Source organism: Staurois parvus, unplaced genomic scaffold (genome assembly GCF_062004578.1).
Source record: "Staurois parvus isolate SC_StPar_1 unplaced genomic scaffold, SC_StPar_1.0 ptg001090l, whole genome shotgun sequence".
Lineage (NCBI taxonomy): Eukaryota > Metazoa > Chordata > Amphibia > Anura > Ranidae > Staurois > Staurois parvus.
The window spans coordinates 5630942-5658152 of record NW_028318886.1 but is presented as its reverse complement, the minus strand read 5'-3'; the positions used below and the strand labels follow the sequence as shown (position 1 = coordinate 5658152).

The window sequence follows — 27211 nt, the reverse complement described above, 5'->3', positions numbered from 1 at the left end:
TGTAGTGTTCACATCCCTAGAACTCTGTGTATTAATGTGTCCGGTTTTAAAGGGATGATATGGCAACTTACTGCTTCCCCTTTTAAAATCCACCTGTCACGATTATTATTTATTTTTTTTTTTGTCTGCTGCTGTGCTGTGGATAATGTGAATTCACATCAAAGGTAGGACTGTCCTGGTGTGGAGGAGGAGGTGTCGGGAGCACCTTCAGCTTGTTCTGGTGGATACAGCTCTTACTGCTACACCAGCGATGACTGTGAATGAGGAGGCGGGGGGACTCCCTGGGCTCCAGCGATGGAGGGCAGGACTATTCTGGTGTGGAGGATGAGGGTGGGGGAGATGCCCCCTCCCGCTGTTTGTAAAAGCGATCCAGCGGCTAGATAACCACTGGGATTGCTTTTACGGGAGAGCAGACCATTGGTTCAGTAAGCCTTGCAGCAGGGATAAATGTAAAGAAAAAAAAAAAAAAACCTCCTGCCTGGCACCCGGAACTACATGTCAGGACAATCCTGTTCTGATAGCATTTTCCTCAATCCCCCACTTCACATCAGTTTTTCCTTCAGAGTAATGTGGTCAGACTCCCCTCACATCACCCCTCACCCCCTTCACAGCAGTGTACTGAATCCCCTTTATATAACATGCCCCCTCTATTCACAGCGTACGTACAGACACACACACCCCCCTTAGCACTGTCTTCCTCACAGCCTTACACCCTCCTCTTGACATCTCTGTACTCTTGACAACCAGAAGCCCCCCCCTCCAGTAACTTCCTCTAACCCCTTCAGAGCGGGGGGCAGGATAGCAATAAACTGAATGCAGGAGGCACAGCTCGGCATTGAATGTATTGGATCATCTTTGAGAATGACAACGGCGGAGGCTGAGGGATAGAAGCAGCTTCTAAATGGCTCCACCGTGGGTCCTGATGGGACAGTGAGTGGCTCAGTCTTGGATCTGGTCTGCAGTCCACTTTAGTGATGCCTTCCCTATAACCATGTATCCATCCTTCTTTCTAGGTGAACGAGAATGGCCACAAGGATAGCGTTGCAGGAGATTCCCGTCCTGCCCCCAGAGACTGAAGAACAAACCTTTGTGGTCGTAGCCGAGGAGGCAATACCAGACTTTTGCAATGAAATTTTGCCCTTTTCTGGCCGTGCTCATGCCAAATACATCAGCAGTGATGAATCCAAAGAAAACATCACCCCTGCCGAGTTTGACGGCCTTAAGAAGTACAACTATGGGAAGAGTGATGTTGGCAAGGCAGCAGAGTTAATGGAGTCTAACAATCCAGGTGATCGGGATGACGTTGCGCTTATCACTCCTCAGAAGGACACCGATTGTTCTGATTGGCGTATTGGGGAGTCAAACACACCAGTGGATTTCTCTAATGTCACCGTGGATGCTTTTGGCATTTCAAGTGAAAGCTTCGCTAACTGTGTAGGTAGGTGGCAAGTAGTGATGTGAGTATGCTGTAAGGATTATTTAACCTGCCATCAGGTTTTAGTTCTGTTCAAAGTAGTCCTTCCACAACTGTACAGTAATTCCTGTTCACTGACTGAGGGCCGATTCACATTGGGAATCACACAGGAACGAGCAGTGTGTTCCTGTATATGTACATGCAGTTCAGTGCCTTGAAAATTGAGCCCATTAGTTTTGAATGGGCTCAAATCGCACTGCACCACAGAAGTGCATGCGCTACTTTTGAAAACTGACTGCAACTGGATCGCATGGTACTACTTTACCATGCTGCGCTAAATAATTCCACAAATGAAAAATAACCCCAAATTGACAATAGAAATATATAACCCACTATAAATATATATTAACCATACATTGATCATGTACTGATGGTTAAATACATTGGAAACTACAGTCTCATAAGTTCATTCCCCCTCATAGATTTGGCATGTATATAGGAAAAGAACTGAAGGGAACACTCCAATAGTGTAAATCAGCAAAACCATTTATTAAGAAAAATGAAAAATATTCACATTAAGATGGAAGACCATAGCACTATGAATATAACTCATCCCAATCAGCAATCTCTGGTGTGCGGTGATGTCAGCGTGTTTTGGCTCCTCCCAGTAGTAAATGCACATATTTTTGCAAGTGAAAAAAAGCACATATTTTTGCAAGTAAAAAAAAGCAAAGTGCATTTATTATTTCTCGGCTTTCCGAGCATTGCTCCCATGATTAGTGGATGCGGGGGGTGCAGTGTTAGGCTGCAGCAGACACTTCTTATAGCTCTCTGCCTATGCCTCTGTAATACCCCTTCATTAGGCCACTTTTCAGCTTTCAATTCTAAAATATTTGGCCTGACAATTACTTGGTCATGTAACACTGCCTATTGCTATCACAAGGAATGTTTACATTCCATGTGATAACAATAAAAACTGTCATGGGCCTGGGCTGTGATCACGTTAGATTTGGCGTTTCCAAATTTGTCTGCATGCGCAGCTCACTATAAAACGCAGGACAAGCAGGTAAGTAACTTTAATGCAGAAGAGACAAAGCAGGTGTCTTCTGTATTAAAATTCCTGCTTGTTCTCCCTTTTTTAAATTTTATTTCCTAAAGTTCCACTTTACGTAAAGTAATAAACATGCTATACTCACCCGCAATAATCAGTGGTATTGCACAAAGCATTCCCAGTCCTCCTCTTCTGGGTTCACCCATTGTTGCCTCTTCTGGGCCTGCCCCCATAGCAAGCACTTGCTATGGGGGCAGACGTGTGGGTTCCCAAGCCTGGCTGTGCGCGTCCATAGAAACACCGCGTGGGTCGGCTCTGCTCACAGGGTTGGTATGACAGCATGAAGCTTAAAAATATCAACAACGGGAACCACTGCTAGTGTAAGAAATTGCCCGGCTGACTCTCCTTTATAAATGCTAGGTGGTGTCCTCAGGGCCTGGAAAACTGGTAGTGCAAAAAGATCGTGTAGGAAGAATCCTACACAACTGGGTCCCAAAGATTGGCAGCCAAGCTTGTGGAAACAGGGAGCGAGAAGAAAAGACCGACCGACGCTCACAATGTTGGATCGATACAGGACTTGGGTAGCTATGGGGGAGGGGCATCTGGCAAGCTCTACCTGAAGCTCTTCAAGCTCTTTCAGCTGCCATCTTGACACCTCCCACCATGAAAGCCAGAACAGTGTTTTTTTTATGCCGCACATGTATGTTACTTTTTTGTATCCTTTAGGTCTGCATTAAAACATACATCAACTTTGTTTTCTGATCCCTTTTATTATTTATTTATTTTTTCTATCTGCCAATTCTTTCATGTTTAGGAAAATCTCCCAGATCTCTGCACAAACACAGACGCAGATCTACAATCGGTGTACGCGGATCTCCCGAAATGAACTTTCTGATTCGCCAAATTGCACTGCAGAGAAGCAAGAAGACCAGCCCTGAGCCCCTGGTAAACAGAACCATTTATTCTCTGTAATTTGCAACAGCTACAGAAATGGTAGTATAGTTTAGAGACACCAAGGGGTATATTTATAAAGCGGTGAATCTGTCATTCAACAAACATTCACTGCAGGTGAATTTTTTTTTTAAAAGATTTGCTCACCTCTAGAGAAGAGCTAGCACTTAGGGTGGCCTGGTCAGGCCTGCTTGAGGACAACTGCCTGTGGACAGCCATAGTCCACTGAGACATTGTAAATAGTAGGAAGGGGGTCCAGAAACATGAAGGTGTTCAATACAAATACACACAAAGCTATGTACACTTGGGAAAAGACTTTCTCCATTCTGATGCCATTAATGACCTATACATATTGTTGCGGGACCTGCAAGATGGGCCCTTCTTTATTTAATATATCACATTTGTAACACTAGCAATTATTTTTCTTCAAATTTTACAGTCAAACCCCTTTATTTCTCCACGGAATTCAATACTAAAGGAAAAAATGTTGTCCTTTCGAAATGCTTTCCAAGCAGTTGAGGAAAGTGAAGGAAAACTTCCATTTCCGGGATTCTGTGAGGAGGAAGAAGAAACACAGCGCGACACCCTGGGAAGCAAAGCTTATGGTAAAAGGAAACTGTGCGATCCTAGATCTTTTAACACCCCAGAAGAACAAATGTATCATCATTTCAGAATTATTTTACCATCGACACACTTATGAAAACTGGTTACTATGAAATATTATTGACAAGCAGATCAATAAATGTTGGAAATTGTTAACAGCCATAGAATTTGTAATTCTGTTCAGCCAGTATTGTAACCTAAGAAGAACACTCTTATGAAGGCCTTACATGACTTGAATTTTGGCTGTCTCCTGCTGAATCGGCCAAGCATCAAGCCATGGATGGCCCTGTCAGCACCACATAGTTCAACAAACCTGTGATTAATAAATTGACAAAAGCAGGTGGGAAATTGTCGGCTGAACCCTGACTGCAACCAATTGAAGGGTTGTGAAGATATGGGAGGGTTGACACCACGTGATTAGGATTTCAGATCTCAAACAGCAGTGTAGCTACGTTTCTGGCAAATAAACCGCTTTCTCTTTTACGTGCTGCATGTTTAAAGGGAAAAGTATGGGGAACCGTGGATGTATTGCAGTGATGTACTAAATATTGTTTTTCTTTTAATTTAGACATGACATACACTTTTAATAAAACAGTTAATGGAGGAGGCATATGTCTATTGTTTTCTCCCTTTTCTCATCACCTATCAGTAACTTTGCAAGTCTGAGTGTAAAAGTTTTTTCTGTCCTCTTGGTTTCCCAGGTAACACATGTGAAACAGCTGAACCACCAGTGAAGAGGAAGAGAGTGTGTGATCCTTTACTTCCTGAGATAGAAGGTGTACCTGTGAAGCCCCACGCACCACTGACACCCACACAACCACAGAGGACCGCTCAGGTAAGCTGTGTGTCAACCAAAGTGCCATAGAGTTATAATGGCAAAGAAAGCAAGATACCCTTAGAAGGCACTTGAAATAGTTTTATTCCTAGTGGGTAGTCTAATTTCACATCACACGTTAAATCTCCCTCTTTATCTAAATGTAGATAAAGATCCAATATATAACTACAGTCAGAACTTTTTTTAAAGTGGTTGTAAGCTCTTACATATACTCAGTGAAGTGATTAGCCTCAGGTGATGCATAAGAAATGAAACCAATCCTCCTACATAAGTTGTATCTGTTTAACTACAGTCTTCTCTTCTATACATCTGTCCAAAGTGCTGAATTTATAAAGCTTGAGAGTTGAGAAAAAAGGGGATGGAGAGCTGAAATTACACACTACAGAGCTCAGTGAGGAGAGCTCGGAGAGCTGATTGGAGGAAAGGGACACACCCCCCCTTTCACACAGGAACAGAGCTGATGCTGTCAATCTGCTGGAGATCCCTCCCTGTCACCATTTTTTCTCTTGGTGTAAGGAAAACTAGACCGAAGCTATTCATGTTGATAGCACAGAAACATGATACTTAGTGCTCTTAATTGAGTCACTTACACGTTATAAAGGGATATGCTTTGTTTATTTTTCATTTCTGAGGTTTACATCCACTTTGTTTAGTTTAGGATAGAGTGGGGGAAGGATTAGAACTCCCTTCAGGTTTTTTTTTCCTAATAGAGGTTTCTTCACTTCCTCTTCCTTCTCAAACAGCAACAGGCAGAAGTAACAATGTTTCCTCCCCCCTTCCCCCAGTGTTAAAGTGTTAATAAACCCACAACCGTAAAATCGGTCTGTATATGAAGTAAAGCATGCTCGTTATACTCCCTGTAAAACTTAAGGAGTTAATCCTCCACACTGTGTAAAAAGGCTGTTCGATCCTGTCTTCTCTGGTCCTCCCCTTCTTCTACAGTCCCCAATCCATCTGCTGATAGAATAGACTTGGGGCACATGCTCAGTTTGGTGTGTATTACGAGAGGTTTTTTTTTTTTTTTTTCTTTTTGGGAGAGTGTATGTGATCAGCACAGGGCCAATCAGCGCTGTCCAGACAGAGGGTCAGGGGTCCTGCAGCCTCACAGGACAAGCAGGGGAGAATGAAAACTCCTCCTATAAGCTTTAACCAGTGCTCTGCTGTACCCTGATAGAAGTCACAAGACTGCTCTAACTGCTAATGAGAAAAGGTTTTTAGCAGTTTATATTTACTAAAATTAGTGGTGCACCGAAATGAAAATTCTGGTGCTGGAACTGAAAATTCAAAATGCACTTGGCCAAAAACCGAAATGTGCAGTTTTTAAAAATGAATATATATTTTTTGGAAAAAAAATACACTTTGATTAAAAAAACAAAAAGAAAACCCCACAATATATACTCCAATTTTTTTGTAAATATGAAAGAGGATGTTACGACAAGTAAATAGATAACCAACATGTCATGCTTTAAAATTGCGCATGCTCATGGAATGGCATGAAACTGCTGTACTTAAAAATCTCCATGGGTGATGCTTTAAAAATTTTTACAGGTTAGTAGTGTAAAGTTAGAGGACATCTAGTGTGAGAATTATTGCTCTTGCTCCGACGTTCGTGGCGATACCTCACATGTGTGGTTTGAACACCATTTACATATGTGGGAATGGCCTACGTATGCATTCACCACTACGTGCGAGGACGGGGGCACTTTAAAAAAAATTTTTTTTATGTTTTTTGCACTGTCCCTTTTTAAAAAAAAAAAAAAAAAAAAAGTTCCTTTTATTCTTATCACAAGGAATGCATGCATCCCTTGTGATAGAAATAATTTGGGACAGGTCCTCTTTATGGAGAGATGTGGGGTAAGACCCCACATCTCTCCTTTGCAATATAAAGCATTAGATCAAAAGGAGCATTGATCTAGTGCTTTAAAAAAATGGCCAGAACCGGTCCTCCGTAGGCATAGAGGTGAGTGGAGGCCATCTTTCCTTCATTAATATCTATGCCCAGCGCCGGGATCGTCGCTGGTTTCTCAGGTAAGGCTGAGAACTACCGAGCGGTGGCGAGGGGCGGCGTTTTTGCAGCACCTGTATCGATTTTGTTTTTCATATCGGCCTACAGCTGAAAGGGGTGTTTTTGGCTGAAACGTTTCAGCCACCGAATTTCGGTGCATCCCTAACTAAAATAGTTGCATTTCCATGTTGTGTTTACTGTGGGAGACCAGATATAGTGAATGCAGGGTCCTGGGTTTAGTAACACTAGATTTTTTTAGTTAAGTAGGGAATATCCTAGAACCCTTGTCAGCTATTTGTTACTTTCCTTCAGATTTCCCTGTCTGGTAAAAGGCTGTCCCCAAAACAGAAAGTGACGGGTAGTCTTTCTAATAGAGCCCAGATAGTAAAAACTAACGGGTTCTAAAGTTTCCCATTTTATACTAATGATAAAAAAACAGTACTGCCAATCCAAAAAAAAATGTGGACCATCTCCAAGATAACTCCTTTTCTGGGAAACTCGAGACTTGATCCATAACCCTTGTGGTGCAAATCTTGCCTTTTGGGGGCTTTTTGTTTTTTCTGGGTTTTTCCTGGTAACTCTTGCCTAGTGAGATTGGTTGTTGAGTCAGACAGCCTCTTTTGTCTCTGAGTTTTTGTCCCCTAGAATGTCAGGGTTGCAAAGGACATGGGCCTTTCCATTTAAACTGGCTGGCCTTTTTTACTGGGACCTGTTTGATCCCAGGACCTGTTCCAGAAGTTGTCCCACGTTTTTTGACCACATGTGGGTCGTTGTCTTCTCTTTTTTTGGTTTTTTTTCCTCAAAGGAATTAGTTCTGGTTTCACCTGTTGGGTAGGTTTTCAGTTGATCAACTTTTTGCTCATTCTGGTTCCATACCCCTTTCATGTGCAGTAATTCTCTCTGGTGGTGACCTTTCTTTAGGTCTTTAGGAACAGGTTAATTCTGTGTTCTTCCTCTAGTTGTGTTGGTATGGAACACTGCCTCCTCTGGTCCAGATTCAGAGCCTGAATCTCTTTTTGGGCCTGTTAGTGATTTTCTCTGTTGTTCCTCCTCCCCCCCACCCTCCCTTAAGCTGGACTGCTTTTGGACATTTTGACAACATCTGGATTCCTGTGTCCTCAATGGATGGAGGAGGGGAAGTAATTTTGTATCTGAAAATTCATTTTGGAGTCCATTGAGGGCAGAGCTCCCACCTCTGTGAATTTTGTCTTCCTGTTCTTTGTACTGCTTGCTACAAACTGATGCATGTTGAGTGGAAAAGGGCTTCTCCTAGAGCTGGCAAGTTTCTTGTTTGCAAGTGTCCAACCCTTCTGTAGGTGGCTTTAGAACCCAACAGTATCAAAATTCCTGTACCCCTATTACACTCCTATCATTCTGTTATGTAATAGTGCATTGGATAGTTTGTATTTTCATTTTCTAACTAGCCTTTGCAAAACAAAATTACCACTGGAAACTGATGGTTATGGCTGCCTCCGTGTGTTTTTTTTTTTTTTTTTTTTTTTTTTTTTTTTTTCTTCTCTCTGGTGTTTGTATATTGTACTATAACTGCAGACATGCAGCATAATTTCTCCCTATTTTACTGAAATGTATCAGTAAGTTAGGCTTTTCAGAGTCTGTATGTTCATGGTTTCCCATTTTGTATTTTGGTAGGAAACTAAACAAGTCCCTGTGCTGGAGAAGATCTCGGAGTCTGATGGCTCTTCAGTTTCCAGATTTTTCCCTGCTGTGTCTAACTTGGGTATGAAGTTTTGCTTTCTATAAACAGTACATGTTTTAAGAGATTAAAGTGAACCTTTTTTATTTTTAAAAAATGCAGATAGTGGTAGTTTTTTTTTTTTTTTTTCTTTCAAAATTTTCAGTTTTTTGTTTGTTTAGCAAAAAATTAAAAAACCCAGAGGAGATTAAATATCACCAAAAGAAAGCTCTATCTGTCGCCAAAAAAATGATAAAAATTTCATGAGTACAATGTTGCATGACCACGCAATTGTCATTCTAGGTGCGATAGTTCTGAAAGCTGAAAATTGGCCTGGGCAGGAAGGGGGTATAAGTGCCCTGCAGGCAAGTGGTTAAACTTAATGTCAACAATCCACATCTCCAAGTCTAACCAATGCCCCTGGACTGACCTACAGAGAGCAGTGACACATTACTGTCACTGGAAGGCAGCTTTGTATTTGACATTCAGGCTATTATTAGAAGCCTAGCTTACCTTTCCTTATGCTGTGCAAGATTTGGAACCCAGTGGTGGAATAGCTTGGCTTTTGGGAAGAAACTAGAGTAGAGTTTTGGTTCTGATACTGTGGTGAGTTGCTGATTCGATCATGCCTGACGGCAGCGTCTGTGAATGTTGGTTATACACACCTAACAGCATTGGGTGGTTTTACACACGCTCCTGGCAGCTGCAGTCACTGGGAGAGTGTGTATATCTGACAAGCTGACTGCTGGCTTCCAAACCCCCCCTGGTAACCCCCTGATGTCTCACCTGTCATCCAATTAAATCTAATGCATTGAATTAATTCAATGAATCTAATGTAGTGCAATCTAAACTGCATTAGATTCATTGTAAGACCGGAGAGACATCAGGGACCGTTTAGATTCTGGAGTTCCATTAAAGAGAGCCTGTCGCCAAAAAAATCATCACATAAGGGACTTTTTGTCCCCTAAGAGATATGGGCTGAAAGTGCACACTCTCAGGTTTAATTTTGAGGGTATGTACATCCAAATTGGAGGAAGGGTTTAGGAATTACAGCTCTTAAGAGTAGTAACCATGCCCCCTTTTTTCAAGGAACAAGAAGTAATTGGACAATTGAATCAAAAGGTGTTTCATGGCCAGGTGTGGGCTACTCCTTCGTTATTTCCTCATCAATTAAGCAGGTAAAAGGTCTGGAATTGATTGTAAGTGTGGTATTTGCATTTGGAATCTATTGCTGTGAACTTACATCATGCGTTCAAAGGAGCTGTCTATGCAAGTGAAACAACAGACCATTGTAAGGCTTCAAAAACAAAACAAATCCATCAGAAAGATAGCAGCAACATTAGGAGTGGCCAAATCAACAGCTTGGTACATTCTGAGGAAAGAACACTGGTGAGCTCAGCAACATAAAATGGCATGGATGTCCATGGAAGACAACAGTGCTGCATGATCGCAGGATCCTCTCTATGGTAAAGAAAAACCCATTCACAACATCCAAACAAGTGAAGGACACTCTCGAGGAGGTGGGTGTATCATTGTCAGCCTACAATCAAGGGAAGACTTCACAAGAGCAAATACAGAGGGTTCACCACAAGGTGCAAACCATTCATAAGCCTGAAGAATAGAAATGCCAGATTGGACTTTGCCAAAAAACATCTGAAAAAGCCAGACCAGTTCTGCAAAAAAGCATTCTTTGGACAGATGAAACTAAGATTAATCTGTGCCAGAATGACGGGAAGAAAAAAGTGTGGCGAAGGCTTGGAACAGCTCATGATCCAAAGCATACAACGTCATCTGTAAAACATGGTGGAGGCAGTGTTATTGCATGGGCATGCATGGCTTCCAGTGGCATTGGGTCATTGGTGTTTATTGGTGATGAGACAGAAGCAACCAGATGAATTCTGCAGTGTTTAGAGAGATACTGTCAGTCCAGATTCAGCCAAATGCAGCAAAGTTGATTGAACAGCGCTTCACAGTACAGATGGACAATGATCCAAAAAACACTGCAAAAGCAACCCAGGAGCTAATGAAGGAAAAGAAGGGGAATGTTCTGCAATGGCCGAGTCAGTCACCTGATCTCAGCCCAACTGTGCATGCATTTAATTTGCTGAAGGCAAAACTAAAGGCAGAAAGACCCACAAACAAAGAACAGCTGAAGACAGCTGCAGTTAGAGCCTGGCAAAGCATCAGAAAGGAGGAAACCCAGTCCCTGGTAATGTCCATGGGTTCCAGACTTCAGGCAGTCATTGCCAGTAGAGTATTCTCAACAAAATATTAAAAATGAACATTTTATTTATGATTATATTCATTTGTCCAATTACATTCGAGCCCCTGAAAATGGAGGTACTGTGTATAAAAATGGCTGCAGTTCCTAAAAATTTGTGCTTGACATCTATGTTCAACCCCTTGAATTAAAGTTGAAAGTCTGCACTTCAAATCCATTTGGATTGTTTCGCCTATACACAATTACGTTGCTTGTGATACACGTTGCATATAGCTGCGCATGCTGGAGTGAGAGCAATCATTTTAGAACCAGAGCTCCTGCATAGCTCTAATCTAATGATCTATAGGGGGCTTTTAAAATGTCACCTTAGTATGGGGTACTGAAGTTTGCCATTTCACAGGCACATGCAGTTTTAAGGTTTGACATGCTGGGTATCTATTTACTTTGCACAACTTCATCTTTTTATATTGTACAGAAAAAATTGGGTAAATTATTATGTTTGTGTGTGCTTAAAATATATGCTGTAATTTTTAACTGAAGTTTGTGCGTTGCACTAATATCATGTAATGTAAAATATTGGAACTACCACCATCTTATTCTCTAGGGTGTCTGCTGTAATGAAAATATCTAATGTTTTGGGGGTTTATGTAATCTTCAGGGCTTAAATTTATTGTTTTTAAATGTGTGCAATAAAGGGAAAAACTGCTCTGGCAGTGGAAGGGTTTAAACTCCAAAATCCCTGAATGCCGCAGCGCATTTGTTGCTTGTGGCTTCAGACTTCCAACTCCATTGTCAGAATTTCTTGTGAAATTGGAAATGGTCGAGAGAGAAATTGAAAAGAAAAGGACTGGAATATCGACAGTAGTTCATGATGGCAAGCTTGCACCCAATTGGCAGATTTAAGATGACCATTCACTTTACAGTCTAGTTGTGCATGTTTCTAGTTTGAGCCGATATAGCTTTATTTTATTTATTATGCTATTTTCATACACCTTTTTTGTGTTTTATTTGTTTTTTTTCATGCTGTATTAAAGTAGCTCCCCATGACAAAAACATTAAGTGCAAATTTTCATTCAATCACCATGCAAACTCTCAAATACCTGAGACAAGCGTTTTGGCATAATGCCTTCATCAGGAGAATAACGTTGCATAGTACCACATTTCTGAGGTTTATGGACTGTCATGGTGTCTTGTGTGATAATTTTATGCCCTTCTCCCCCAACTGCAAGTGTAAACTAAACCTTCTAACATTAAGACTGTGTACATTTTTTTGAATGGTCGGTCCAGCCATTACAGATATCCCAGTTATTGTTTGTTTTTAAATCCTCCTGGAGATGTGCTTGACTTTCTGGGTATGCACACTTGCTGTACCCATTATGAGGGTTCCCACAACCCCTGTTAAATTTTTGATTTTATATTATGGACACCACAGCAGAAGGTGCCGGAACAAGCAAAATTGGAGAACATGCAAAACTCCAAGTTGGACTGGTACAGGACTCAGCCAGGGAGATCTTCCTGTTCTTGTAACCAACACAAAGAAGCCAGGGGCTAACACCACCAACCAGGTGCCCTCTCTAACTCAAACATCAATTTTGGATGGACTAAGCCTTTCAAGTCCAATTGAAATTAGAGAGAGACACTCTGTGTAAATCAAAACAAATGGTGTTTGAGCCTTACAGTTTCTGTAAATCAGCCTGATCCAGCAAAATCTGTCCCCGGCCAGGATGCAGTAGAGAAAACAACTTCCCACTGTATGAGTGCAGGAGTTCTGTGGTGGTCTGACACATGACAGTAGTTACATCAGTATAGCTGATCTGCAAACCTTGCTTCAGCTTATTGACCCAGTGTATTGAAGCTGCTGCATCAGCATGAAGGCCAGATAACTAGCACCTTTTAAAAAGTTGTCAATGATGAGAATCTGCAGATTTCTTTCAGTATAGATCTTTTTAAATGTTTTGGCCTGTTTTAGAGTCTAATGCAGGCCATAGACGGCCGTTTATTGGCCGAATTGTCGGCCGATAAATGAAAAATTGGTCATTGCTGCCATGGATGCTGCCACCAATGCTTACGAAAAACGGACGTTTTTTGTAGATTTTCCAGCATGACTAATTAAAAAGAAACGAGAAGATCCACGAAAAACGGCCGACTGCATTGCCCCACTAACGGTGTGAATATTGGCCGATTTTGCGGTCGGACGAAAATTCGGCCGATAACTGACCCATCTATGGCCTGCATTAGACTTTAAAACGCTTTCATATTTGACTATGAAGATCAGATAATGCTTCCTTTTTATTATTCTGTTCTATTGCATGACATAAGCATTCAAGACGGTAACCAGAAACCAAAGTCTTTACTCTGGAATAGGAATCTAATTTATTAGGGTTGCACCGTTACTGGTATCGGTAAGCATCTGAGTATCGATATTTGTGCAAATGCACCGATATCTGAAACCAGTACTGGAAGTGACAGCAGCTTGGTGTTGGATAGGGCTTTGTTCCCCCGCAAGATGGTGAGTCCTATTACATGTCACTTGCTGTACTTCTGTAGTTTTTACTTTTTCCATACTGTCTTTTGAGTTACAGTTCTTAATTGTAAAGAAGCGGTAGTAATTTTTCATTAGTCTAAAAAAAAAACTGGCACATGACACTAAAGTACTTGAGAAAAAGTATAGTACTCATCTTAAAAAAAAAAACAAAAAAAAAAAAACAAACGGTGCAACCCTATAATTTATAATTATAATTTTACCATTACTTTTCAAGTGTAATATATGCTTTTGCTGTTATGCCCAAACATCCCCCTCTGTACAAGCCCAGTCAGCCGTTTTTATTCTAGACTTGTATTAAATGTTTCATATTAATCTTTAATCTTCAGCTAGTTTTAACTGTCATAGCAGCTAGGATACCTGCTGTGTTAGAGCACCTGCCACACTGGCTGCATGCTGGGAGCAGAGGCGCAGGTAAAAGCTGACTAGTGGGAGAAGTTCATTTTACAGGCAAGTGTCATGCAGTTCAGGAAGCTTACCGTGTGAACCTGGCCAACCACAGACAGAATATACTCTTGGCAAATAAATAATGCGGACTAATGCAGGATTTAATTGCGGCTTATATCTGTCAATATAGTACAGCCCTATTTTCATGATGTTTTTATATACTGATTTGTGTAGTGGTTTTCTGTCAGACAGTGAGAACCGTACCATGCTAAAAGATGAGTTGCAGTGTAAGCTACCTAGAGATTATATTGTTTTCAGTGGAAGTCTACTTGTAAAAGACTGAAATGGGAACAGTATAAAACGGCAATCCTTCTGCTTCTCTGAGCAGGACACGTGCGTGTATAATAAGCAAATCCCCCTTGTCAAGAACCTTTAAAATGTACCTCTGGGCAGGGGTGTATCCACGTCGAGGCTAACAAGGCGTTTGCCTAGGGCGGTGTTTTTCAGGGGTGCGGTGCCACCCCCCGGGTGAAGGAACAAATGAGGCAGCCAGAAGGTGACTGACTATGGGGACCAGGTGAGGGCTGCCACTACATGAGCAGAGAAGGTCTGCTTCTGGGCTGAGCCGGGTGATAGGTGAGCAATCCGCAGCAGCAGAGAGAGGGGCCAGCTGGCTGCAGCTATGGCAGTTGCTGGGTGGCAGTGTTGTGTGTATGGGAAGGAGTATGAGCAGAGAGAGGCAGACACGTCTCTCCCATTTTGCTAGGTGGGTCTGTGGTAGCATGAAGGGACAACAGGAATTTGTATGAGGTAGAGTGTTCCGCGAATCGGGCCCTCTCTCAAAGGAATGGAGCTGTCAATGGAAAAGCAAAGGTTTAGGCAGGGAACCTAGGAAGTGAGAAATCTGAGCAGCTCTCCAAAGATCCATCGCAAGAGGTGTTTGTTTAGGCAGTATAGTCGTGGTAGGGATCCAATCAGTAGAAAATGAGAAGTTCATAACAATCTTTGCGGAGCCTGCGATAGGAAAATTGAGTCCATTAGGCTTGGTGTGAACCCTGGGTAGCCACCACCCGGGTCATGTGTGTCACTGTGTCATACAGCGCAGGATCAGGGAAACTTATACCGCCTCTAAGTTTCGGTCTCAACAGCAACGCCCTCCCAAACAAGTTAATGAATATTGAACATATAGCATGAAAAAAGGTCTGAGTAATCTTAACAGGGTAGGGCTTGCAACAGATACAAAAGTCTAGGCATAGTGTTCATTTTGAGCATGGTACAGCGCCCTAACCAAGAGAGGGCAAGTGAATCCCATTTCTTGATGTCTGTGGTTAGTGTACTCAGAAGGTCGGAAGTTCAGGGGAAAAATGTCAGTCAGGGACGTAGAAATTTTAGTACCCAAGTACTGAATTGATCGAGTAGCCATTTGAATGGGAGGGAAGGACAAATGTTTGCTAAAGTAGAGTCTGGCAAGAAAACGTTCAGAGCCACCAATTTTTTTTGGAGATTGACCTTTAACTTGGATAAAGTCCTGTACTTCTTCAGTTCCTGCAACAGGGATGGAAGGGAGATGAGTCAGTTATGTAGAATAACAGGTAATCTGCGTATGCTGCCGCTTAGTGCTGGTATTTGCCTGCCTGAATGCCTCTTATATTGGAATCGCCTGTCACATGCTGAAGAAAGGGCTCTGGGGAGAGGGCAAATAATGGGTGAGAGGGGGCATCCCTGTCTTGTACCGTTAGAGATAGGGAAGGGGCCAGAGTCAAATCTGTTCACCTGAACTGTAGCCATAAGATCGGTGTACAAGCCTGTTATCCAGGTCAGGATAGGTTATGGCATTCCCACTGATTGGAGCGTTTCCTGAAGGAATGTCCAATCTACTCTTGCCTTTTTGGTGTCAGTGGGGATGGTGTTGTCCCTTGCTTTACTGGTCTGGATGAACCCTACCTAATCAGAAGCAATCGGGTGCTGCAAAAGAGTGTTCATCCTGGAAGCCAAAATTTTTGAGAGAAGTTTTGACGTTGTAGTTCAGAAGTGTGATAGGTCTGTAACTGGCGCAAAGTAATGGGGTTTTGCCAGGCTTTGGGTTGGGCACAGACTCATCACTGGTGGCAAAGTATGAGTTAAGTTCTTTGTTGACATTCGTGGCTATGTCCGGGTCCTTAAGGAGTTCTTCATTGAACCGCCATGTAGAAGTTTTGGGGGATGAGTTTGGTAAAGCTAGCTCCAGAGAGAATTATTTAACAGATATCTGATTTAGATGCCATGGGGATCCACATATGATTCAATAGAAAAAAGTCTATCCTGGAGTAAGAACCATGAGCGGAAGAATAGAAGGGGTGTAATCACGCAGATGGAATGTTCTCCAGGTATCGATCAGTTGGTGGGTATGTAGGAGGTCTTTCAGACGAAGTCTAATTCCCTGGCTGAAAGAGAACAAGTTTGCGCTTTTTGTCCTAGTGAGGGTCCATGGTAAAATTGAAGTCCCCCCCCCCCCCCCCCCCCCTAGAATGAGGGTTCCCTCGAGGAAGGTATCTAGGGAGGTCAGAAAGGCCTCAAGAACCAGAAGATGATTGGTGTTTGGAAGTTACAGGTTTGCAAGAGTAAATATACTGGAGTATATTTCTCCGGCACCTTGCCATTTATTAGGTGGTCAAATGAGCAAAATGTAGGCATGTAAGATCACAAGTTCTGTTAATGACATCACTCACCTACCCTAGTATAGAGATTCATATGTGCTGTGCGTTCACAATACTATAAATATGCATAATTCTTAAACAAAAAAAAAAACCTACATAAAATAGTCCATCTGCATCAAGCCAGGGCCTGATGAATATTGGGTGTCAAAGTTTACTTGATATGACAGGTTCTGAGACTGTAATTTAACCTCCATGTGATTTTTATGTTCTGTTTTTTTTCTCTGCTACAGTAAATATGCAAAACGAAGAGATTCAGCCAACACCAAGCTCTACAAGAGGCCAGAAGAGGAAGGTCATGTTTGCAGACCACTTGAGTTCTCTGGAATCAGAAGAAACTTTGTGCCATAATCCAGCTGTCACTTCTGACAGTCACACATCCTCCAGCCCTGTCCTGCGGCCGGTATTGAAGAAGACTTCAAGGAAGGAATTTAGCCGCTCAAGGGTGAGTGTCCATGCAAAGCCTCTACAAACTATCAAGCAAGTCAATTACACCCATATTCTAGTAATTAGTTCTTTCAGTTGTTTCAGGCCAGATAGTTGTAAAATATCTAAACCGAAGTTACTATATTATATGGCCAAGAAATCGTGGGCTCCTAACCAGTCCTACTTCTACATAATGCCTGAAGTGTGTGTACACCCCTCCAAATGGTTGAGTTTGTGTGTTTCCGAGGAAGAGTACTGTTAGCTTTATACTTTAAGACAAAAAAGGTGAGGCTGTCCAGTGAGATGAAAGATATAGAATTATATTGGGGGGGTCACCACCCCAAAAATGGCAAAATAGAAAAAAACACAAAGAAAAGGTATTCTATGGTGACCACCAAGATATAGATAGGTATGTATGTAAATGACCAGCTCCACAGACATAATTACATTAAAAAAATCTTCCTAACTTTTTTTTTTTTTTTTTTTATTAGACATACATTAAAAGCACATAGGTGTACAACTCCTCAATAAAGAGAATAAAGCTGTTCACAAGATAGAGTTACACTTGTTAGTATTCATTGACGTGTTTCACGGGAACAACCACTTCTTCAAAATATTAAACTCTTGTGTGAGATATTCATAACATCTCTGGAAATAGGGAAATTGTGTTTTTGTTGTCCTTTTAAATAGTACGTTCACAATGCATAAGAAAACCTTTTGACAAAAAATAATCATAAATGCACATTTTTTTGCAGGTAAATAAATGTGTATTTATTATTTTGTGTTCAGGAGCCTGTCAAATCTGCTTGCCCGGTCATCCCATATATACAGACAGGAAGAATCAATGAACTACCATAATGAACTTGTAGTTTTCTCATTCACAAAGGACTGTGAATGAGTGATGTGGGTGGGCAGAGCACTGCACAGCTACGTTTGTTTTTTTTTTTTGTTTTTTTGTTTTGGTTTTTTAACAGCTAGCGGGAGGAGAAGATTCACCCGTCTTCCTCACAAAACTTGAAAAGGTGAACTTATCATTTAAAGTGGATGTAAACCCTAACAATGAACTTCTTATTCATTTTTTTTTTTTTTTTTTTTTTTTTAAACTGTTTAACTTATGTCATTGAAAACATTTAGTTATATCTGTTTCTGTTGATTTTGCAGGAAATTCAATGATCTTTTTTTCTGCAGTGTTGTCTCCAAGCAGGGTTATTTACCCTGCCCAGTTTACTTCTGTGAACTACAGAACACCACCTTCCCATATTTTGAAGATGTGAAAGAGGTGTTTTGCTGTCCTAACACACTTCCTCTCCTAAAGTGACAACACTGCTCCAACATAGGTATAGTGCAGTGCGTAAACATTGTCAACCTTGAACAGGAATAGTACTGGCAGGTTCACCTGGTGAAAGACCTAGGGAAAATAAGCCTGAAAAAGGCACCTAATGCAGCCTTATCTACAGATATTGTTGGGTTGAGATACTTTAAGGTTTGTATTAGGAAATAGTAGTCCTCTAAATTATTTGTTGCTGTTTCTCTGCAGGATGAAATAGGAGTTCAGAGAGTGTGCTTTTCTGCACCAGAGCCATCGGAGAATGGTGAGCAACTGCTTTTATCTCCTGAATAAGAATATTTATCCTTACATTAAGGTTGTCTGTATAAAGATATGTCCATGTTTTCATGAATTTGATATACCAGGTACTTTTCTTATCAGTTAGGACTAAATCTGTATATAGTCTGAAATTGCACCAGTGTGTTCTATTTTTCCTGACGCTAGTTGCTAATAAAGAATGTAATGTCTTTCCGGTGCTAGGAATATGCAGGTTGTTCTAATTTTTTATTTACTTTTAAGAGGAACTGTAGCCATTGTATGGCTGGTGGGGAATATTTGCCTCACGTTTTGTCACTGGTTTTAGAAGTTACGGACAATCTCTTCAGAAGGCTTACATACTTTGAGGGACTCAGAAAATCATCTACTGTCAGGTCATAGTGCAGCCTCCAGGAGGATTGGGCACTGGCAAACCATAAAAATCGTATGCCAACCCAGTATGTCTTTTTTTTTTTTTTGCTAATTTTTTTTCTTCAATCAAGATTTCTTATCACTGCTGCTTGGCCTGGTCTGTGTATGGCAGCTATTTGCCTGACGGAGTGTTGTACCAGGCCCCACTGATCTGGACGTTGCGTGGCTAAACTGGAGTCTGACCTTTAGGCAATGAGATGCCCATTTGGCACTTTCTGACATCATGTACTGGTAGTTGTTTTCCAGGTCCAGCTCTGTTGGCATTGCCTCAGCATTTGCCCTATCACTGAAGACTTAGTTTGTGAGATGGCCATTTGGGCTTAGATGCGAACGCTACCTAATTGTTTGGACCTCTTAGCACCTTCATATTCCCTGATTATAGTTGGCCACGGATGGGGTTAACCGGCAGTGGCCTGCAGAATTTGAAAGGTGGGAGTTGTATTGCCTAAACTTCTACATTAAGGGTCAAGTTTCTGCTTTTGCAATTTTCTTCGTGATGCTGGCTTTCCATTCTTTGAAGACTTTTCTGTGCAGGACATCTCTCTGCTGGCTCCTTCTGTTTGCTATCCTGTGACTGCAGGATCTGAGTTGGGTCATCTGTGCACTTCAAAACCCACCCTTGGAACTTATCAAGGATATTCCCCTTTCAACTCTTACCCACTGAGTAGTGTTTGTTGTTGCCAAGTTAAGTTGTGAGTTTAATGTTAGAGCTGGCAGCCTTATCCTGTAAAGAACCTCTTACTGGTCTTGCACAAGGACAAGGTAGTGTTGAAGCCCAGAACCTTCTTACTACTTCAGATAGTCGCAGCCTTTCATCCCAACCAGGACATCGTTCTTCCATTCCTCTGGCCAGCTTCAGTTCATCAGGAGATCTCCCTCCATTGTCCAGTTGTACTTTTTTTCCGTGAGAGTTTATCTTGCAGACACTGCTTCCTTCAGAAAGACTGTCTGTCATTTCTAATGGTCCCCAAAAGGTGAACTGGCTTTTCATTCCACCATTTCTCAGTGGCTCAGACAGAACAGTATTCAAGCTCATGAAAGTAGAGATCTGATGCCAACCTTTCTTGTCAAATGCACACTCTTTTAGGTATATAGGAGCCTGTTTGGTTCAGGCTACTATGTCTCAGATTTGGAGAGCTGCCACCTGGTCTTTTCTTTGCCAAATTATTTTCAGGCCTTACCTGATGCCAGCCTTAGGTGTAAGGGACTTGTTGAGCTGCAGTGTTCCTGTGTGTTTTTGTGAACTTGTTGGCATTTTTGTTTGCCCATAGTTGCACTTCTTTTGGATGTCCTGACAGTAGATGACTTCCTGAATAGACGATAAAAGAAATAGGATTTTTATACTAGCTGTCAAACCCTTTTCCTGGGAGGCACAGGTCCCATCATGTTTACAGTCATACTGCTTGCTACAAAACTGAGGCATGCTGGGAGTAGGAAGAGGTTATCCTGTAACTTCCAGTCGGTGCAGTGTAACCTGACCATATATGACTTCCTTTAGACTCCCAAGAAAGGGGTTTTACGGCGAGCCCAAAAATCTTATTTCCCAACCAAAACTAAAAAGATCTTGGCAAGAATTCCACTTTTTAGAGAGACTGAATTCCACTTTTAGAGCGATTGTAAACATTGATATAACACATCAAACATTTGGTAGGCTGTACTTCGTAAATGAGCTCTGCAACTGACCTAGAGATTTGATATGCTTGTCTGTTTTTCCTTTATAGAGAGCAATACACTGTTCAAAAAAACTGTGAATGATTCCATGAAAAAAAAGAAAAGGGTGACATTTGGAAAAAAACTGAGTCCAGAGGTGTTTGATAAGACACTTCCCGCAAATACACCTTTACGGAAAGGAAGTACACCATGCCGTCAGCAAGTATCAGATACTGCCACACCAACTGCACAAGAGGCCATCCACCAAAGCCCTGGTCAGCCACTATCACAGCCGGACTTTGACTGCCAAGATGACGTGAGTACAGGCAACAATGGAATTAATTTTTTTTTTTTTTTGTTTCCTAATGTGACCTAATGACCCTGTTGGGCCTCGGAATGTTTTAATCCAGTATGTTCTTGCAATAGGAGTCATGGTATAGTCACCCTTTTGGCAGCCCATTTCTCCCACCTCTTTTGTTCTGCTACAGCACTGCAGCTTTGAAAATCTGCTTCAGTATTCTGTTTTCAATACTAGTTTTTTCAATACTAGTTTTTTCTATTTCAAATATAAAAGTGTAAACATAAAAGTCAGGATCGAGTCAAAATTGTGCTATATCCACTACATCTGGTAATAAATGTCAGAGGAAAGACAGTACATGTACCATTTAACAGATGATGGCCATATAGAAATGCAGTCAATATCCAGCTAATTCTCACAAAATAAAGGATACATGCACCCTTTTGCACTTTCCCCATCTAAGGCATTGGGTGGATATCATCATCATCATCAACAACTTGTAGACTTTACAGAACCGTGGTTAGTCAACTGAATTTGCATAAAAAAATGACTCTGATCCTTAACATAAATAGTTATATGTAGGTAGCATAAAAGGAGGAAGAAATAAGGCAGATAAAGGAATTCAAGGAAGAGGTAGAAGAATGGAGAAAAAGTAGGTTATAGAAAACTGCTGCTCCCTGCTTGGCATCCGACCTCCCATCTCGGCCTCAGGTTTAATTAAGGGATTGAAGATATTTTATCCAAGGGTTCCAGATTTTCTCAAATCAAGTTTGTTTATCCCCGAGGATACTAGCCAACTTTTGTGAAGCCTTATCCAACAAATTTTGTTTTTAGTTGTAACTATTTTTACCAGTGGGATCTTCCATGTTTTTGCAATGGACATTTTGGCAGCTATAAAAAGATGAGGGATTGAGTTTTGGGGATTATTGTCCATGAAATTTGTTAAAGAATGCCATTTTGGCAATTGGGGAAAGAAATCTTACTTTTTTTTTTTTTTTTTTATACAAATTCTGCTTTGAGGATAACAGTATATGCCCTCTAGAAAATTAAGAACTAGAATATGTTGACCCTGGTGGAACCACTGACCCGCTGCAAATCTGCACAATGTGAAGGATAAAGAAATTTTTCTGAGTTTTCTTTTAACTGGGCTAAATTATCTGTGTCTGACATTTTTAAGTACTTTTACTTTTGTACATTTTGCTTTAGGAGGATACCTTCAAACCAAGCTCCCTTAATTTTGATACGGACTCTCCTAGCCAAGAATCAACTAAATCATCACCAGGTATTCTACAGTTATTTATTTTAGGTAATTTTATTATAAGGCATAATAGCTGGGCTTTGCTCAGAAAGTGTTACTACTGTTATATTGTCCTATCACCATGACATTTGACACATGGCAAAGAACATACCCAGTACTTTCAGATAGGGAGGATCACGTGCCTTATTCCATATGATAGTGCTGGTGCTTCGTGATTGCCCTATCACTGTGAAATGGGACTGGGAAATGGTCAGTCATGTGTAAGCTCTGAATAGCAGTGGAGGAGAGAAAGGAATTTAGAAATATGCTGTTGGAGAGGGGAGTACAGTAGTGAACCTTTTGATTTACCTTGCATAAGGAAAGTATAGTTTCACTGTAAACAAGCCCTTAACACTTAGCCTTCCCCCAGCTTGCAGCCCTCAACCCCAGCATGCAGTGAAAAGTAAATCCAGCCGTGTGTGTGTGTGCGTATTTAAAAACGATATATACTATTTAAAAATAAAAAGTGTGAGTCACTTTAAATATGTAGGGCCTTTAAAGCAAAGTTCCACCAGGAAAAAAAAAAAAGTCAGCAGCTACAAAAACTGTAGCTGCTGACTTTTAAAATACAGATACTTATCTGTCCTGCAGTGTCCTCACAACAGCTGGTTTCACCTGCTGTCTTCTCTCCCTGCCGCTGGCATCTTTAGTGTGGGCACCCGGCTGTGACAGCTTGCAGCTTCACAGCCGGGTGCCCACTGCGCATGCACGAGAAGTGCTGCGCTTTGTGATTGGGCCCCCGTAGTCTTCTGGGACCTGTCACATGTCCCAGAAGACTACAGGGAGGGATTGTATTTATACAGGATTTATATAGCGCCAACAGTTTGCGCAGTGCTTTACAATATAAGGGAGACAATACAATTACAATACATTTCAGTACAGAAGGAATACAAGGGACCTGCTCGTGGAGCTTTCAATCTAAAGGATAGGAGGACAACTTCAATCGCAGCAGCAGTGGGAGTGGGTACCTGTCAAATTTGGGTACCTTCCCAAAGAAGCCAGTCCTTAATGGGGAGCGGAGTACAAAGGCTTAAAACGGAACTTCCTCTTTTTGGGTGGAGCTCCGCTTTACTCAAAGGCATACTGCCTTTTTTCCCAATACCCCCTTATATCTCTTCTACGTGCTGCGCAATTCCACTCACAGCTGCAGTTCTCCATTCTCTTCTTTATTCATTATATCTGGAAGGCTACCCAGATAATTACTGAGCGAACTGGGTTCACACCGTAAGCTCCACTGTGGTGCAACTTGGCTTTTCCTGAATGCTTGTCAATTTTTGTGACTGCGATGTGTATTCTAATGACTACTGGGGTTTGTTACTAAAGCTGGAGAGTACCAAATCAGGCTCACTTCTGCATAGAGATCAATTGGCTTCCAGGTTTTATTGCCAAAGCTTAATTGAACAAGCTGAGATTAGGAGCTGATCGGCTAGCATGCACAGCTGCACCAGATTTTGAGCGCTTCAGTTTTAGTAAATTTACCCCACTGTGTTGTATCATTGTTGTCTGTAAGTGGAATTCATTGTTGTGTCAGTTTATGAAAGAGAAAAGCCGAGATTCTGATCTCGGCTGCTTTGTTATGAGTGCTAGTTTATATAGCTGAGATGAGGAGTGAAATGTTCTTCACTTCTCATCACAGGACACACCCTTCTGTCATTCACTTTTACAGATTTGAAGATCTCACTAGACATCTCTGTAAAACCACTCTGTTCCAGCGTTTTACAGGCCAGAGATGGAGAATCTGGGCGATAGGCTGCTGTGATGGAAGGAAGAAGACTTATTTCTTTATTTCTTCCCAATCTCCGCACTAGCAGGGTTTAAAAAGTAATATAAATATCAAGTGTGTGTGTGTATGTAGATAGATATTGTGTGTGTGTGTATAATTAATTACTAACTAAAAAAAATATATATATATGTACAGCGCTGAGCGAACTATTGGCGCTTTATAAATACTGTATTATAATAATAATATATATATATATATATATATATATATATATAGTGCTTTTGGGTGCCATTCATAATTAATGGCAACCCAAATGCAGTTGCCGCACATTGTGTATTTTTGGCCCTTTTTTATTGTGCAATGACAAAAAGAATGTGCATAACAAAACTGATCAGTGCTTATTATTTTCATGTAATTTTAACTTTGGTTTCACTTTTTAAACTACGCTGCACTGTAATCTCTCAATCTCTCACACAGGTACATACAAGGAAAGAACAAGGGCTGCCATCGCATAAACCCTTTTATTTCAAAATTTCACAACATAAAATAAATGGCCTACTCACATTCCCCATTCGAAAACCAACAAAAATAAAGTTTTGCTTGACATTCACATAAAATGTGTAAATTCTGCAGAGGATTGGGAATAGGCAGGTAGATTTACTTTATTGCAGAAGAGACATTACATGTCTCTTGTGCAATGAAAAAAGCCTACCTGATCACAATTTTTTGTTTTTATTTTTACATTTGGTTCCACTTTAAGAAAAATTGTTTTGGTTAAAGTACCAACAATCCACGTGATTTTTTCCCCCTACTTACATGGCACAATATTCTGAATTCAGAGATGTGACTATGAATTAACATGTGTAGGAGGGGGCAGGGAGTTTCGTTTCTAATGCTATATCAATAGCTTGTTCTTGCGTTTTTGCTTTGCTCGACGTATACCCACTGTTTCCTAGACTAGAATATAACATTTTGATATTCCAGAAGCCTTCATCGCCTCGGAGCCCGATACTGTTCCTACTAACAGTAGAGTGACTCGATCTTCCAATAACAGCAAGGTAACATTTAACTGAGCATTTCTGTTTTTATGTGTCCTCCAATATTACGCTTTTTCTCTCTGGTAATGTTCGTCACTCATGATGTTAGGAAACTTAGTACATGTAGGTTTATTGCTGCATAACCATGATAAGAAGCTAAATCTGATATCTCTGCTACCCAGAGGAGGATTGGTCCCAAACAAAGTGTAGGCTGGCCCAGGATAACCCCTCCTCCTCCCAGCATACCCCAGTTTTTTTTTTCTTGTAGAGGGATGGATGTCTACCCACACTTTTACTATATTTTTTTCTCCAGGGTATTTTTCTGGATTTCTTAATCTATCTACTTAAAGTGGTAGTAAAGTTGTTTTGTTTATCTTTTACTTAAAGGTAAGTCTATAATAAGGCTTACCTGTAGGTACTGTAAATATCTCGTAAGCCTGTACCTGTTAGTAGAACTTTACTTGTGCCATTCCTTCAGCGTTCTGTGCCATAGCTGTGGCTCCCGGTAGTAAGCAGGTAGTAAATCGGTAGTATAGACTGTAGCAGACTGTAGCGTCACTGGTGCATGCACACTGCGCTCTGAATTGACAGCACATTGAGTGTGCGGTTAATCCAGAGTGCTGTGTCGCGGTCGTGCCTCTCTCCCGCCCGCTTGCGTGGAAGTGACGTCATCGTGGTTTGGCTATTCACACCGCCACAGCCCGCCAACCCAGAATGAAGACTGGGTGAAGACAGAAGCCCTGTCACCAGTTACAAACGTGCTGCTGGAGGGCTTTGTTTTTAGTCAAGTTTTGCATAATGTGCTAGTATACGGTGCATACTAACACATTATAACATTGCCTTGTAGGGGGAAAGTGTGGTTTTTGTTTTTTTTTTGTTTTTGTTTGTTTCCTTGCTCAGTTTACTCCCGCTTTAATCTGGTCTCTACATAGCAGTTATCCAGATCTCTTTCCTCAGATTTACGTTTGAGTACTGTACTTTGGCCCATTGAACTGAAGGTGCAGGGCTATTCTGGAATTCAACCTTCCGATATTGACCTTTTTTGCATTTTGGTACTTTTACTGGCAAAAGTAGGCTTTGGGATGCTTTCCAGGTCCAGAGCTGTGGCACTGCCTCAGCACTTGACCCTGTCTCTGAAGACTTGTTTGCTAAGGTTGGGTTGAAGTGCTGAGAGCTACCTCACTATTGCACTGCAGTGTGGTAAAACGAACTACAGCAGAAAAAAAGCCAGGTTACCAGTTTAGATGTTCTGTTGTAAACCTCAGGACTAATTTGACAAAAACACAAATATTTTTCAGATAAAACCGCTTCTTTTTATGTGTTTCATCTGTGTATTTAGTATTGGTTTTCCTGGAGTTCAGCTTTAATGTGGACTATGTGTGATGACTAGTTAAGGACAATAGTGACATAGTTGGTGGTGGCTTGGGTAGAAGGTAAAATGGTTAAATGATTAAGGTTTTTTTGACGTATGCAATGAAAAATATTAGGTTTTGTGTTGGGGCAGGATGTTATCCCATGCCAATCGGTTACTGGTCTTAGGTCTCAATCACAGTCATGACCAGGCCTTCTGCAGTAGGGTTACTTAGCCCTGTTTTGGCTCTCTATGGTTTCACGAACACACCAAAAGCCTGGGAGGACAACCCTGTGTGAATGTCCTGCCTATATCCTCTCAAAACAAGCTAATTTATTTAATCTATTAATGTAGAAGAAACCTAGTGGAGAGATGGCCATAAGACCAGGATCTTAAGTACAATGCTTCTCCTTTAGCAGGCTTGCATTTCTGAAGACCCCCTTACAAGTGAAAACTCTCAAACAGCTGATGATGACAAAGTTCCAGTGAGTGCAACAGCAAAACCTTCTTCCAAAAGAGGCAGAAAGCTGGTTTCCATCAAGAGAGTTGAGGTTAGTTCTAAAATTTACACCTGTAAGGCTTCATTGATACAGCAGTTTATCAGTGGATAGTTTGCTGCATTCAGAGGCAGCTAAACATTGCCTCTGGATGCAGCAATACTCTGTACTATGGCAGCTTACAAACTGGCTGATTAGCTGTGGCCAGTTTTTTGTGTGAGCACAGTTCAACAGAAACGTTGACTCTGGATGTAGACTGCCTGTATCCATGGGCGGTTGGAGGCGCGATTAGCATGTAATTGCTCAGAGCAGTTCCATACGTACAGCAGTGGCACTGACCATTGATTTGTACAAAGTACAAATCTGATAGCTGCTGTTGTTCATACAGAGTATGTGCAAGTAGCATTTACAACTGCTGGTAAGAATCTACTGATTCTTGCCAGTGGTGGCCCCTGGGCACAGATAAACTGCTATGTGAATGTAGCCTGTGGAAGAAAAATAATATTGATGTATTGCTGTTTGT

At 41.3% G+C, this 27211-nt stretch overlaps 1 protein-coding gene across 2 annotated transcripts in view; it reads left to right on the top strand.

Moving 5' to 3' along the window:
- The first annotated feature begins 1015 nt into the window (after positions 1 to 1015).
- CDCA2 (cell division cycle associated 2) overlaps positions 1016 to 27211 on the top strand; it is a 35299-nt gene continuing 9103 nt past the window's right edge. The window contains exons 1-11 of one of the 2 annotated variants that reach the window (XM_089658744.1): positions 1016 to 1438; positions 3280 to 3410; positions 3856 to 4021; positions 4721 to 4854; positions 8510 to 8597; positions 16629 to 16840; positions 18359 to 18413; positions 20557 to 20801; positions 21990 to 22065; positions 24788 to 24861; positions 26611 to 26742. In XM_089658744.1, the coding sequence (XP_089514870.1) occupies positions 1024 to 1438; positions 3280 to 3410; positions 3856 to 4021; positions 4721 to 4854; positions 8510 to 8597; positions 16629 to 16840; positions 18359 to 18413; positions 20557 to 20801; positions 21990 to 22065; positions 24788 to 24861; positions 26611 to 26742 (1728 nt within the window). In that variant the 5' untranslated portion in view covers positions 1016 to 1023. Of the gene's footprint in view, positions 1439 to 3279; positions 3411 to 3855; positions 4022 to 4720; positions 4855 to 8509; positions 8598 to 16628; positions 16841 to 18358; positions 18414 to 20556; positions 20802 to 21989; positions 22066 to 24787; positions 24862 to 26607; positions 26743 to 27211 lie in introns of both variants that reach the window. The other variant, XM_089658743.1, reaches the window with a different exon arrangement.